Consider the following 15,951-nt stretch of genomic DNA (forward strand, 5'->3'; position numbering starts at 1 on the left):
CCCTCAACTGAACTTGTATTTCCATTTAGACTTCATATGGTGCGTCTCATGCTTCTGGAGCGCCTCCTCCAGTCTATGCCTAGTCTCCATACTGTAGGAGGAGTCCGGGCCATTCCGTACATGCAGGTATAAAGCACTGGTCATCTCCTATTCTCTTAGTGACTTTTTCTCTTGGTGCTTGTGTTCACATCTGGTCTCATTTTTCTTTCCAGGTGGTATTGATGCTGACTGCTGATCTAGATGGAGAGGATGAGAAGGACAAAGGAGCCTTAGATAACCTCCTGTCCCAGCTGATTGCAGAATTAGGTTTAGATAAAAAGGTACGAATGAGATTTAATTGATTAGATGAATAGGATGTGCTGCTTGATTTGCATTTGTAATAATCCTTCCCATTAATGTCCTCTAGGATGTATCTAAGAAGAACGAGCGTACCCCCCTAAATGAGGTCCATCTCGTGGTCATGAGGCTTTTGAGTGTATTCATGTCAAGGACGAAGTCCGGTTCAAAATCATCCATCTGTGAGGTGTGTGGGATGTTACTTGGTGGCTAACACTGTTATAACCAATGCTAGTGATTGTAAGGACCATCAAGGCAACACATTTAAAGGGGTTGTCCGGACATACCCTTATTTTCATCCAGGTAGCCCCCCTGAGGCTAGCATCGGGGTATCTCAAGCTCCAATGCGCTCCCTTGCCCTGCACTAAATCACGCAGGGCAAGGTCTTTCTGCCCGGCAGTGTGTTCAGTGACGTCACCGGCTCTGGGGGGCGGGCTTTAGCTCTGCCCTAGCCATTTTACTGGCTAGGGCAGCGCTAAAGCACGCCCATCAGTGCCGGTGATGTCACCGGGCTTCCTGGCAGCCCCATGGAGAGCCCCGGTACGTCACCCGATCTCCAAATGCCTTTGCCCTGCGTTGTTCCTGTCAGGGGGGCTGCCGGGGTGAAAATGGAGGTATGTCCGGGTTCAGCTCTGAACCCTGGACAACCCCTTTAAGCAAGTCTGTCTGTCCTCATAGAGCTGATTTTCAGAAGCGCATTTAGTCTGTATTGTGGTTAATAAGTCTGACCATACACACTATTACCCGAACCCGCTATTTTCTGTGACACTAATCAGCTATCTAATGTGCGTGGTGGGTTCCAGATTTTTCTGGAAAGCAGGTGTTGGAGAGCCGAAGAAGAATCAGGCTGTTGGCGATAATCCACTGCCAGATATCTTTGTCAGCGGCTTCTCATTCAGAAGACATGCGCGCTCAACCGAGCATTCATGTGTTTAGGGGGGGCAGCTGCTGACTAAACCAACATACAGACAGCAGCTATGTATTATAGTGTATGACCAGCTTTACATGCTTGACATGCAGTGCTTTTAAAACGTACATTGTATGGTCATCGCCTTGGTGTTGCTTTGTTGTGATTTATTTGCTTAGGGGTGCACAACGTTTCCAGGTTGGGGGCCACATTGCCAGACTGAACCAATGACGAGGGCCGAAATTAAAATTTAAAGGTGTATTAACAACTAAAATATTCTACTTATGGCATATTGAACACACATTATATACCATTAATGTCTAGTTACACTTCCAGGACTCCGATCTAATGGGAGAAATACATGTGAGTAGCCACAAGACATAGGCATACATGTCTGTTACCAGATGGTTGGGGGCCGCACCGAATGATATCAAGGGCCGCATATGGCCCCTGGGCCGCAGGTTGTGCACCCCTGGCTTAGGACATGAAGAAACCATGTTCTAGAGCCTCTCCACTTATAGTAGATTAATATGCTCACAATGAACCTGCCATATATAACTCTCTGATTACCTTAAATAAAACAAGTATTAATAAATAAAAAATCCCACCTTTTTTCTTTTCCAGTCATCCTCTCTGATTTCTAGTGCAACAGCAACCGCTCTTCTAAGTTCTGGAGCCGTTGATTACTGTCTCCATGTCCTGAAGTCTCTCCTGGACTACTGGAAAAGCCAGCAGAGTGATGAGGAGCCTGTGGCTGCCAGTCAGCTGCTAAAACCTCACACAACTGCGTCTCCACCAGATATGAGCCCCTTCTTCCTGCGCCAGTATGTCAAGGTCAGTAGCAAGCTGCTGCTGGCGATCTGCAACCCAGAGATAGATGCACCTTCTGTCTTCATGTAGGATCTGGAGGTTGCAAGCAAGTGTTATTGGGGATGTGCTCTGACTCTGTTCTCCTCTCTTAGGGTCATGCTTCAGATGTCTTCCAGGCCTACACTCAGCTGCTGACAGAAATGGTTCTCCGACTACCTTACCAGATTAAGAAAATTGCTGACACCAATTCTCGAATCCCACCACCCGTGTTTGATCATTCTTGGTTCTACTTCCTTTCTGAGGTGTGTAGAGGAAGAGGTGCAACTCCCCATTAAAAATCCTGTAGTATAATTTCTTTCTGCTGTACATTGCACTTCTGTGTAAAGCCAACTTAAAGGGGTTCTGCACTTTGTTTAAACTGATGATCTATCCTCTGGATAGATCAGCATCTGATCGGCGGGGGTCCGACACCTGGGACCCCCACCGATCAGCTGTTTGAGAAGGCAGCGGCGCTTCTCACTGTTTACCGCAGGCCCAGTGACGTCACCACTAGTATCAACTGGCCTGGGCGCCGCTAAGCTCCGTTCCCTTGAATGGAGCTTAGCCTCGCCCAGGCCAGTTAAGTCGTGACGTCACTTGGCCAGCAGTAAACAGCTGAAGGCCGCTGCCTTCTCAAACAGCTGATCGGTGGGGGTCCAGGGTGTCGGACCCCCGCCGATCAGAAGCTGATGATCTATCCAGAGGATAGATCATCAGTTTAAACAAAGTGCAGAACCCCTTTAAGCCTATATAAATCTGCATCAAGTACATGGATATTGGGTGTTAATTAGAATCTATCATTAATTTTTTCCTCTTTGTTCAGTATCTGATGATTCAGCAGACACCATTTGTGCGCCGCCAAGTGCGGAAACTTCTTCTGTTCATCTGTGGCTCTAAGGAAAAATACAGACAGCTCAGAGACCTTCACACACTTGATTCCCACGTCCGAGGCATCAAGAAGTTGCTGGAGGAGCACGGGATTTTCTTGCGTGCAAGTGTGGTGACGGCTAGCTCTGGATCTGCCCTGCAGTATGACACTCTGATCAATCTGGTAAGAAGGATGAAGACCAATGTGCATTTCTGGGGCTGGAATACTGAATGCCGCATGGTGTTAATTAAGCTGTTTGTTTCAGATGGAGCACCTGAAAGCCTGTGCTGAGATTGCATCCCAGCGAACTGTGAACTGGCAGAAATTCTGCATCAAAGATGACTGTAAGCAAGTCCGATGTGATTACTTTATTGGCAGCATAGACAATAGTTATTAACACATATAGTGGGGAAGATCTGGAGAAATTAAGCCTCATGTAGAACAATAAATGCAGTGTGTACCATTCACATCATGGTGCATAGGATACGTTATGCTGTGCTTTTATCCTTTAACACTCCACGATCTGCTCCTTATACTTGTCTTTGTCTCTCTCTAGCGGTCCTGTACTTCCTGCTTCAGGTCAGCTTTCTGGTGGATGAAGGAGTGTCTCCAGTGCCTTCTCCAGCTCCTGTCTTGTGCTCTATGTGGCAGTAAAGTCCTTTCCACATCTTCTGGATCTTCTGTTCCGTCATCAAGCTCTGGGCAGCCAGGATCTCAGAGTAAGTCTTCTACCAAGAAGAGTAAGAAGGAAGACAAAGAGAAGGACAAGGAAGGTAAGAGACTCCTGTACAATATAACACTGTAGTCATACCTTCTGATAATGACTGGACCACACATTTTAGATTCAATTTCATGGTATCTTCCAGGCGAGGGGTCCAGTTCTCAAGAGGAGCAGCTCTGCACTGCACTTGTCAACCAGCTGAATAAATTTGCAGACAAAGAGACTCTGATCCAGTTCCTGCGCTGCTTCCTTCTGGAGTCCAATGCCTCTTCAGTCCGCTGGCAGGCTCATTGCTTGGCACTGCACATCTACAGGTTAGGAGAGCGATCATAATGGCTTGTAAAAAAAATCCTGATCCATCTTGTTCTCTTGTTGATTTTCTTTCTCACTATTTAAGTTACTAATTTCCTTCACTCAGGAATTCTAACAAGGCCCAGCAGGAGCTTCTCCTGGACCTCATGTGGTCAATTTGGCCGGAGCTCCCAGCCTATGGACGCAAAGCTGCTCAGTTCGTTGATCTCCTTGGATACTTCTCTCTCAAGACTCCTCAGACAGAAAAGAAAGTGAGTACTTTTTGTCAACCAGATGCTTTTCTCGCATATGCCAATGGTGGGGGGGGACACAGTCAGTGTCAGTAAAACTGCTGCCACTAGGAGGCGACACTAAAAAAAAAACAGTATCAATGTCTCCCACCAGCAATACCCATGCTGCAGACACTGAGCTAATCGAGCATCTCTTGAGTAATTAAAAATTCTTGTTTCTTGTTCCAAAGTTTAAAGAATATTCACAAAAAGCTGTGGAGATTCTGCGAACTCAAAACCACATCCTGACCAATCATCCTAACTCCAACATCTACAAGTAAGTGTCTTCCCAGACAATGGATTATTCTGATTATTCCCAATTCGTTTACTTTTCGATGAATGTTGTATGAACACTGCCTGTTCTATCATTTTTCCACTTATCTATCTTCAGCACGCTTTCTGGTTTGGTGGAGTTTGATGGATACTATCTTGAAAGCGACCCATGTCTAGTCTGCAACAACCCTGAAGTCCCATTGTGTGTAAGTTCAGTCTGGAGGGCTGTTACAGCAATTTGATAGGGTAGAAGTCTCTTCCTCATTGATTAAAATTTTATATATATATATTTTTTTTTTTTGGGACAGAACATCAAGCTTTCTTCCATTAAAGTCGACACACGCTACACTACTACACAGCAAGTGGTCAAACTTATAGGCAGCCACACCATCAGCAAAGTGACCGTGAAGATTGGAGACCTAAAACGGACCAAAATGGTCCGAACCATTAATCTGTACTACAACAATCGCACCGTGCAAGCCATTGTGGAGCTGAAGAACAAGTGAGAACTTGGAAAATGGACGAGGAGCTGCCATTGTGCCCCTCATTGTTAATGGGGGGGGGGGGGGGGGGGCGTCAATACATAAATAGGGCAGACAAACTCCTCTCATAAATTGATGGCATATCGCTAGCAGATGCTACCAATATCTGATAGGTGCTGTTCCCACCTCGGACCCGCACCTGTGTCTAGAACGGATCCCGCAAGGTGAAGGACTGCATAAAATAGCCGAGTGCTGATTCAGCTATTGCTGTCAGCCCCATAGAAGTAATGTGAGCGGAGGCTGCGCTTTTGCTGTGCTCTTCCGATTCATTTTATGGAATTTCTGAAAATAGCGGAGCTCGCGTCTCTACTTTTGGCACTCCTATAGAAATAAATGGAGGGCGGCACTGCATGCATGGTCTGCTCTCCTTCACTTTTCGGGCTTTGTTCTTGAGATAGGTGTGGGGACCTGCACCTTTCAGACATTGGTGGCATACTAGCAATATTCTACCAATGTATGAGATAGGCCAACCCGTTTACAAAAATTTGGAAATGTCTAGAAACAATGACTTGCCACTATAATGTAAATTCCAGAGTATTGGATGCTGCATGGCACCATATTGCCATCAGCACTCCGACCTCAGCAGGGACATCCAGAAACTGCACAACTTCTTTAGCCTATTGCGAATTATCAGAAGATTTCCAATTTGGCATCTGACTAGGTCACATATCAGGTGAGCAGGATTTCCAGACATTGTTATTTTATTAACCATTCAATTCGTTGCTCTCGTCTTCTGCTCTAGACCAGCACGCTGGCACAAAGCCAAAAAGGTGCAGCTGACCCCAGGACAGACGGAGGTGAAGATTGACCTCCCACTTCCAATCGTTGCTTCAAACTTAATGATTGAATTTGCTGACTTCTATGAAAACTACCAGGCTTCTTCCGAAACTCTCCAGTGTCCTCGTTGTAGTGCCTCTGTACCAGCCAACCCCGGCGTATGCGGGAACTGTGGAGAAAATGTGTACCAGTGTCACAAGTGCAGGTTAGAATACAGTCTTTATTCATACACACATGGATGGTGGTGGCTGTTTTTATTATATTTTCATGAATTATTTTGTGTTCTGTTTTTTTGTTCCATAGATCTATTAACTATGATGAAAAGGACCCATTCCTGTGCAATGCTTGTGGATTTTGCAAGTATGCTCGGTTTGATTTCATGCTGTATGCAAGACCTTGCTGTGCTGTGGATCCTATTGAGAATGAAGAGGATCGTAAGAAGGTGAGACTGTTTAACAGTTATCAGTCTAGTTCAGTCAAATGCGAGTAAAACATAAAGAGGACACCTACCCTCCTCTGACATGTCTGTTTTAGCAACTACTTGCATTCCCTGTGTAATAACAATTCTGTAGAATCTGTTCTTATGACTCTATGATATGCCAGTTTTTTATTATTCCTGTTAAAAATTCTGAATGAATTACTGGCAGTTTGCAATGAAGGTCCAGATGGTTGTTGCACAGTCTGACACTATCCGTCCGTGCTGACTGTTTCAGTCTGTGCAGAAACACCCCCCAACTGGTGACACCCATTGCAATCTGCTGGCAGTTCATTCATAACTTCTAGTCGGAATAAACACGAAATGGCACTTCATAGAGACATGGGAATAGATGCTCCAGAATTATTACATGGGAAATGCAAGTAGTTACTAAAACAGACGTGTCAGAGTTTACAGGTAGGTATGAGCGATCTTGTGTTTTCAAATTTGGCATACAAGGTTCAGGTTATCAAAGAGCTCCGTTATTGATTACGCTACCAGGACCATGGTACGTGGTAGCGGAATCCATAACAGAATTCTTATATAACCCGAACCTTGTAAGCCGAACTTGAAAACACAAGTTCACTCATCCCTAGTTACAGGTTCTGTTTAAAGGTGTTGTCTCATGTTTTGCATTTTTCAAAGCATCACTTGGATCTGAATGCTTTTGTAATTGCGTGTAATTAAAAATTGAGTAAAATCTTTGTTTTTTCCTTATTTCTCTGTCCACTTGCTGAGGTGGACGCACATGCTCAGTTCCATCCTACAACTGTCACCAGCCCTATCTTCTGTTAGAAGCTGTGACAGTTATAGAGCTGCAGGACACGCAGTGATAGGAAGAGAGCTGCAGCAGTAAGGTCATGCACCCTGAGAAAGGACAGCCCCAGATAGGGAGAGAGCAGCAGAAATGGAGCTGCAACAGAAAGGAAATCTCCTTAAAATTAAATTAATTTAGCAGAGCAATTGAATCAGTGAATAGGGGAGAGCTTTGGATCTATGTGAGGTGCAGGGCTGGTTCTAGCTTCATTAAAAAGAGTGTCGTGACCTATATGACTCCTGGTTTTTATTGATTAATCATGGGATAACCCTTTTAATGCTTGTAGTATGTATGTCAGGCTGATAACCTGTCCTGAGCAGTGCCATTGTATAAGGTGGACAGGATCATGAAGGGTCTTCAGGCCCTGAATGTAAACTATGTATGTCTAATCCATTGGAATTGATACTAGGTATAATAGAAAGCTCCAGAACGTTTCACTATCCAATGGCTAATAATGGCCTTACTTACTTAAACTGTTAAATGGGTTTGTCCCACTAAGCACACGTATCCCCATCAACAGGACTGGGGATAACATCTGATCATTCATGGTCAGATTGCTGGGGCCCCTGCCGATCATGAGAATGGGGGTCCCTGCCGATCATGAGAATGGGGGTCCTTCTCCTCGGTATGAATGGAGCACCAAGTTGCTCTTGCTAACTGCCTCTCCATTCGTTCCTTGTGGAATTGCCAGAGATGGCCGAGTGCTGTAATCAGCTATCTCTGGTAATCCTGTAGAGTTGAATGGAGCAGCAGTGGACATGCACAGCTGTCGCTTCACTCAAACAGGGGAACACTGACCCCCTGTAATCAGCGGTTCAGTGTAATCAGTAGCGGCTCTGTAAATAGGGCAAAAGTGTTTTTCATGAGACAACCCTTTTAAATTCTTCTCTCAAGGGCCTTTTACACGGGCCGAGAATCCTAAAGATAATCGCTAACGAGCGTTCATGTAAATTGTACCGCCGGATACCCGATGGACTAGTGAATTGCTCGATTCATCAGGGTAATCTGATAGTTTGTGCACACACAAATTGTTGTTGGATGATCGTGCTGTGTTAACATGATCTACTGCTGGCAAAACGAGTCCGTATGAGGAAGAGCGATGACTTTAGTGATCACTGCTTCCTATGCTGTTGACACAAATTTAAAGCGTCATACATGTAACTCTGCCCCTGTTAGAGGATGTACAGTATACAAGACTGTTTCCCTTGCACCTGATTTTATGACTAAATACCCTTTGTATCTTGCTCTAACTTCAGAAAATGCTTTTTCTTGGAATAAAGGCACAAAAAAGTCATGACTGTCAACATCTCATTTTTAGGCCGTCACCAACATTAACACTCTGCTGGACAAAGCGGACAGAGTCTATCACCAGCTCATGGGTCACCGACCACAGCTCGAAAACCTTCTATGGAAAGTTAATGAAGCCGCACCTGAGAAACCACAGGTAGACAACGGCACTTATTTCCCATGGTAATTGCCGTTCTAAATTGTCTTCTATCATATGGCATCACTTTTAATGTATTTCCCTGAACAGGATGATTCTGCCAATGCTGGAGGTATAAGCTCAACCTCCGCCAGCGTGAATCGGTATATCTTGCAGCTGGCTCAGGAATACTGTGGGGACTGCAAGAACTCTTTTGATGAACTTTCTAAGATCATTCAGGTAATAGTTATTAAGACTAAGGCTACAAGCACACGAGTGTAAAAAAAAAAAAATGTCCATTTTTTCACTGATGCCTTTCTGAGAAATGGACATTGTACAAAAAAATCTACATTTTATTAAAAAAATAATAATAAAAAAATTCAATTGTATGGGGGCAGTCGGTCAGTGAAAAACGAACAAGATAGAACATGTGGTTTTTTTTTATTTATTTTTTTAGGTCTGGTATTCACTGACTGTCCAAAAAAAATGCCATGTGACTATTCCTGTAGACTACCATTGGTCTTAAAACAGACATGTCATGGCTGTTAAAAAAAAATTATTGATTTTTGTACTTAACGTAAAATCCCTTTTTTGTTCAATTCATTGGGGGACACAGCACCATGGGTATACACCCAGCTACCACTAGGAGGCGACACTAGATATGAAAAAGGTCGGCTCTGCCCAGGTGGGCTACACCCTCTTCACAGACACTAGGCTAATCAGTTTGTACCAATAGCAGTAGGAGAGAGAAACAAAAGCAAAGAACCAACATGTCCTGGATCGGGGAAGGAAGAACGGCAGCCCGGTGACAGAGAAATGAAAACCAAGGTTGGGATCTGTTTCCCCCATTTAACGAGATAGGGATTTTACGGTGAGTACAAAAATCTAATTTTTTCGTTAATGTCATTGGGAGACACAGCACCATAGGACGTCCCAAAGCAGTCCCTGAGGGTGGGAAGGAAATCTCATGCAAAAAGTTGGGCGCACAGGTGCAGGAGACCCATGTGACCCAACAGGACCAGGAGAGGCCATAGCATGAAATGGTTGATAGAAAAACTAAGGAAGTGAGCAGAGAGGCTCCAGGAAGAGTCCAAAGAAAAAAAATTGTGGGGACGCCAGGATCCTAAGGACAAGTGCCTGGGTAAAAGGCCATATGCAAGAAAGGACAAAGGGAAAAGAAGCAAGAGGATAGGGAGCATGGTTAGATGTCCTGTGCAAGAACCGAGAGTTGAACAAGTGCGCGCACTAGAGAGCCAGAGGAAGGATCTGGAAGAACCAGGGCTCCCCCTGAAGAAATGGGAGAGCGGCACAACCGGAAGGCATCTGTTGGTAATGACCTAGCGCTCTGCATATAGAAGGATGCTCCAGGAGGAGGCTCTATAAGAGTACAGACCCAACAAGAAAAATTAGACCACGAGGGACCCTGGCAGGAGAGAAAATGCCTGGGTAAAGGACAGGAGCATCCCTGAACCAAGGAAAGAACTTCCTGGAGACAAGCTAAAGGAAGACTCTCAGCAAAAGGAAGGCGATTCAATGAGGCCTGGAAGAAAAAGAACCCAACCAGTAAGAGGACCCGGCAAGGAAAAAACTCTAAATTGTCTCAGACCAAAAACATGGCCTGTCCGTGGCAAACACCATGTGAAGGCCAGGGTAGAGAGGAAACAAGGAAGCACTGGAGGCTGAACGGTTGAGAGAAAGAATAGCAAAGACTCACCATGGGAAGGGAGCAAGCCTTCTTCCAGTGTAAGGCAGGTGGGAAAAGAGAAACACCCTTAGAGAAAGCAGCCAACCCCTGGGGGAGAAGGGGGTCCTTGGTAATGGCCAGGAGAGGGGAACGTAAAGACCTGCTTCCAATACAAAGGAGGGGAGAATCGAGCCTCAGAAAAACTGGAACAAAATGGCACTGTGAAATGTAAGACCAGAGAAATCCCTGGCCACATGAAGTCGCAGGCCCTGGTAATACAAGTAGAGATACAATCATCTGAGAGATATTGGAGTTGGCTGAACCTGCTGACAGTCTACTCTGTATGGATTACTCCCAACTCTCACCTGACAGATGACGTCAAGAAACAGCCTAAGGAGCAACAGTACTAAAATCGAGGGAAAGCTCCATCTCAGAAGTGGCCAATATGAATGTAAATTGCAAACCGGAGCAACAAACTCCCAGGTACCAGGACCTGAACCTGGGGAGACGGGTAGAGAGGTTAGAATGTCAAGAGGGAAACAGGCCTATGGGGACCCAGGAGAGAAAAGAACCAAACCGGGCCCAAAGAAGCAGCTGTCATACAGAGCATGTGTGGTCAGAGATGCCATGAGTAGATTTCCCAGAGGGAACCGGCCAGCTAGATGGTCTAAGAATTATTGGGACAGGGACTCCAAGCAGGATTACCCAGTCAGAGGCACAAGTAGGGTCCATAGAACTGGTCCACATGAGGACAATAATAGCCAGATTATCAAAGGAAAAATGAAATGTAGCAACCGTGAGGAAAAAAACATCAGCCATGGTTAATCAACCATCCCAAGTGTAGTGACTAGCATACTGTATAACACTGCCCCGGAAGGGGCAAGTACAGCACCCTGGATTTTGTAAAAGAATCGCCAGACATCCATATGTCAGAAAAGGATGCAGAATTTGCCAGGGGAAGCCGGAGGAGACCATGTCTGATACCAGAGCGAGCTGCAGAAAATTCCACCCAAGTAGGTGTGTGGCGCTCACTAGTCCTGTCACTGCCATATCAGAAAGGATGTCCAGAGATGACACGAAAACTGCAGTAGTGGCTGGTGCTCACAATTCTGCATATCCCTGCAGGATAGAGCATCCAGTGGTGATCCAGGTACTCTGCAAGGACTGGGCCATGTAACTCTGTGAAAACAAAGCAGAGAGACAGTAACAACAACGCGAGTACTCCATCCATGTGCGGAATACAGGAGTACTTTATAGGGTTGACAAAGAACAAACCTAGCATGATGGCCAACAACCTGCCCATGGCGGAGGGAGTGTTGTTGTCTGGTGCATAACAGGACTGAGAAGTCTTGTTAAACAGTGCGTCAAGCAATAAAGTAAAAATCATGCCTAGTACAGGGGCAATGAGAAGACTTGGTGCACTCAGAGGGCCTGGTTCAGGAGGTACTGCCCCGGGTGTGGGATCTGAACAGGCCAGCCATGTACTGGAGCTAACAATTGCAACTCTACTCTGCCCAAGAAGGGGGGGGGGGGGGGGGGCATATGGTTTCCAGGTACATACTACAACCAGGATGGTTTGACGGATACAGCGCCTTGAGATAATACAAGTACACCGCCGAGGACGATGGTAATGGGCTGCCAGATGCATACTAAAACCAGAAAAGAGGGGGGGGTGGACTGGTCGGGCATGTGAACGGACATGCTTGAGGGGAGCTCCTGTTCTGCCGTCTGTTATCTTGTGGAATCCTCCATCTGCAGTAAGCGCTGCTACTCCGGTCACTGCTGAGAGACACCGGGGAGTGTGCCGAACCTGCAAGCGCAATTATGACCCGCACTGGCAAGAAGGAGAGGGAGCTGAGAGACGCCGGGAGCTCCACACCGATCAAACAAGATGGTGCCGCATTGGAGGTACGGGCCGCGGATGTGGCGGCCCACTTGGGTAAATATACCCGTACAGCCTCTGCATTACCTCCCTCTTATGTGCCTGTTCCAACCCCTGCTATATCTGGGGAGACATCCTCGTGCCCGGCAACCTCGGCAATGGGGCCTACGCATGAGGGCTCAGTCAGGGGAAATGGCTGAAGCTGCGGCCTCTGTCCCCTTGGCTCCACCTATTGGCCCTGCATCTACATGTACCCAGCATGAACAGCCTGTTAATGGCACTGGTGAGCCCACATCTAAAGATATCTTTAATGCAGTACAGCAATGCAATAGCTCGCTTGCTCTTCCCACCACTAACATGGGCAGCCTGCAAGAAAACATGTCCTTTCTTCGTCAAGACAGGATGGTTGAAGTTAGAGTGAGCACCCTGGAGGACCAATTGCCCCCTGTTAAGAGATCTGGGCAGGATTATTCACAATGTAACCCTGATGATGTAAAAAACGGATGACTTAGAGAACCGTTCAAGGAGGAACAACCTCCGTTTGGTGGGGGTTCCCGAGAAGGCAGAAGGTTCTGACCCAGTGTCTTTTTTTGAGGACTGGCTTACACTTAAGTTTGGCAAGGACTTGCTATCCAGGATGTCTGTTATTGAAATGGCGCAAAGAGTGCCATTCCACGCTCCACCACCAGGGGCCCCACCTTGCCCAGTTTTAATGAAGTTGCTACACTTCAGGGACAGGGATGCTATTCTTAAGAAAGCAAGAGACCACCCTGAGCTACTGATTAATGGAAATAAAATAGCGGTTTATCCGGATTTCTCCACTGAGGTCCAACGGAATAGAGTCAAGTTCCTGGATGTGAAGCGTCGTCTCTGAAATCTACAAATTCAGTACTCTATGCTGTATACCGCCAAGCTGCGAGTAGTGGCGCATGGAGAAGTCTACTTTTTTGATACTCCTCTAGAGGCGGCGCAGTGGATTGATGCCAATGAACAATCGCTCAAGAACTCGGCATCCGTGGGATGAATGTCCTGCCTATCCCAGTGTTGGGACACGTGAGATATGATGAGAATATTGCGGACACGTCTGATATGTTATGCATAATAATGCTTTACGTATAGGATGTTCCTCTTTTCTGTCTAATGTTCTTATGATCTTTTGTTTACTCTGCATGTGTTCTATGTCGGGTCCCGAGGCCCTTGTGTTATCCTGGTGACTAGTTGCGTTTGTCACCTAAAAATGCTCGGATATGTCTATGTAATTTGCTCATGCACATTACGCTGCAGATTTACTGGTCTATAGGCGGGTCAGCAAAAGTAACCCGATTTATGTCTATACTCTTTCACGGGTTTTCCTGTGGCAGTTACTCAGCCATATATATGGCCGACTGTAGGGAAATTTTTTCGCCCTGTTTTTGTTTTCTCAGGGTAGGGATTATATCCTTGCCTGGAAGCGGTTATGTTTTTGGGCTAGTTTTTGAGGCTGGGAATAGGTGGGATGAGCGATGGATTGGGTTCCGGAACAGTCTGTGGTATGAAAGGATTATGGAGGTAACTTGTATGACGAGAGCGGTGTGCTTGGCTATTAACTGTACTGTGAGTCCTGATGGCGAATAGTCTTAAGATAATAGGCTGGAATGTTAGGGGACTAGGAGAATCGACTAAACGAAGCGCGGTATTTATGGGGCTGCAATGCTTTCACCCTGCTATAATCTGTCTGTCAGAGACTCCTTTATCTCCTAACACTACCTCGGTCTTACACAGGCCGTGGATTGGTCATGCATATCATTCCATGTTTTCTTCACACTCCAGGGGTGTAAGTGTTCTGGTACATAAATCACTGCCATTTGTGTGTCATTCGTTCCATATAGACCAGGGGTGCACAACCTGCGGCCCTTGATACCATTCTGTGCGGCCCCCAACTATCTGGTAACAGAAATGTATGTCTGTCTTGTGGCTGCTCACATGTATTTTTCATGTATTCCCCCATTAGATGTGAGTCCTGGAAGTGTAACCAGATATTTATAGTATATACAGTACGTACAATACACCATAAATACAATATTTCAGTTCTTAATACCCCTTTAAATTTTATTTTCGCCCCTCGTGATCGGTTCAGTCTGGCAATGTGGCCCCCAACCAGAAAGTTGTGCACCCCTGATATAGACGATAGGGGACGATATGTATGTCTTCACTGTACTTATCATTGGTCCTTCATATTGGTAGCAGTGTACATTCCACCTCCCTATAACAGTGAGGTGATAAAGGAAATTATGAGAGATGTTGAGGAACTACCTCCCTGTCCTATACTGATAGTAGGAGACTTTAATACCTGTCCCTCGGCAACGTTAGATAGCAGCACAATTTCGCCAGTGTGCTGCGGGAACTGGACCTGCATGACATTTGGCTGGTTAAAAATCCAACTTTGCGTCAATTCTCATATTTTTTTTTCTAGCTCTCACCATTCTTTGTCTCGGATTGATTTAGCGATAGGATCGCCTGAGGTGTTGTCCCTAGTGGCTGAGATCAAATATTTACCTAGAAGTCTATCCGACCATTCCCCGATTTATGTAAAACTGCAATTGGGCACTAGGCGTCCCCCTGGGGGTTGGTGCTTGGAACCTTAATCCATTCTGGTTACAGCTGGTAGATGGGGAGAATTGTATGGAGGGAGTTCTTTACGCAGAATGTGGAGTCGGCGCCTATGGGGGTGATGTGGGCTACTTGCAATGCATACGCTAGAGGTCTCTACATACAGAAGATTAGTCGACATAAAAAAAAACACGGGACGCCCAGAAAAAGCTGCAAGCCTTAGTAGCGGAGGAAAGGTTTGTAAATTCATCTGACAGGGCACGCAACATCTCCTAAATACGGCGGATAATCGCAGGTTCATTTTAAAACTAAAGTATTTTGAGGCAGGTGAAAGTTCTGGGAAGCTACTGGCAAGGGTTATCAGAGCTCAGGAGGGCCCGTCCAAAATCTTGTTTATTCAGAGGACAGATGTTTCTCTTGCCACGACAGATGAGGATATTCTAGCAGTATTTCACGCCTATCATGAATCCCTATATAGGACTAAACTAGAGGTGGACTCTACTAATATAGCTGCTTAACTTACAGAGATTGGGATTCCGCGATTAAAGTGTTTACAAGTCTAGATGGCCCTTTTAACACTCGCTGAGTTAGAGATGGCGCTGCAATCATTTCCCAATGAGAAAGCCCCGGGGATAGATGAACTACCGATAGAGTTTTTAAAAAAAATATAGTGGTGTCCTGCTGCCCCATCTTATGTTGGTTTTTAATGATGCCCTTAAAGCAGGAAGTCTTCCCTCTTCTATGAAAGAGGCTATTGTAGTCGTCCTACCCAAGCCTGGTAAGGATCCCAAGTCCCCTGACTCATTCAGACCAATCTCGCTGTTGACCTCTGATATTAAGATATTGGCGAAAGTTTTAGCGAACCGTCTACAGTCTGTCATCTCCCCTATTATTCATAGCGATCAGGCGGGATTCATGCCTGACAAATCTACTTTGGTAAATCTTAGACAACTTTTTCTTAATATCCAGAGAAGGATTGAATCAGTTGGAGATCGAGCCATCCTTTCGTTGGACGCGGCTAAGGCCTTTGATAGTGTTGAATGGAGCTATCTTTGGGAGGTGTTGTGAGTCATGGGATTTGGGAAGACTTTTTTATTTCTTGGGTGCAGTTGCTGTACAATGGCCCCTCGGCTAGGATACGGGCCAATGGGGGAACGTCTGAGTCATTTAGATTGGGCAGGGGAACCCTTCTGTTTGCCTTCGCAATTGAGCCGCTTGCCTGTGTGT

At 45.8% G+C, this 15,951-nt stretch overlaps 1 protein-coding gene across 1 annotated transcript in view; it reads left to right on the top strand.

Annotated features, from left to right (window-relative positions):
- Positions 1-15,951, top strand: part of UBR4 (ubiquitin protein ligase E3 component n-recognin 4) — a 94,825-nt gene that overhangs the window by 50,735 nt on the left and 28,139 nt on the right. The window contains 18 exon segments of the mRNA XM_044282503.1: positions 30-126; positions 213-320; positions 407-523; positions 1,868-2,077; positions 2,206-2,355; positions 2,916-3,143; positions 3,226-3,304; positions 3,517-3,575; positions 3,577-3,733; positions 3,827-3,995; positions 4,100-4,244; positions 4,454-4,539; positions 4,654-4,741; positions 4,844-5,037; positions 5,820-6,059; positions 6,158-6,296; positions 8,465-8,590; positions 8,681-8,809. Of these exon segments, the coding sequence (XP_044138438.1) occupies positions 30-126; positions 213-320; positions 407-523; positions 1,868-2,077; positions 2,206-2,355; positions 2,916-3,143; positions 3,226-3,304; positions 3,517-3,575; positions 3,577-3,733; positions 3,827-3,995; positions 4,100-4,244; positions 4,454-4,539; positions 4,654-4,741; positions 4,844-5,037; positions 5,820-6,059; positions 6,158-6,296; positions 8,465-8,590; positions 8,681-8,809 (2,521 nt within the window).

The sequence above is a fragment of the Bufo gargarizans genome, chromosome 2 (genome assembly GCF_014858855.1).
Source record: "Bufo gargarizans isolate SCDJY-AF-19 chromosome 2, ASM1485885v1, whole genome shotgun sequence".
In the NCBI taxonomy this organism is placed as follows: Eukaryota; Metazoa; Chordata; class Amphibia; order Anura; family Bufonidae; genus Bufo; species Bufo gargarizans.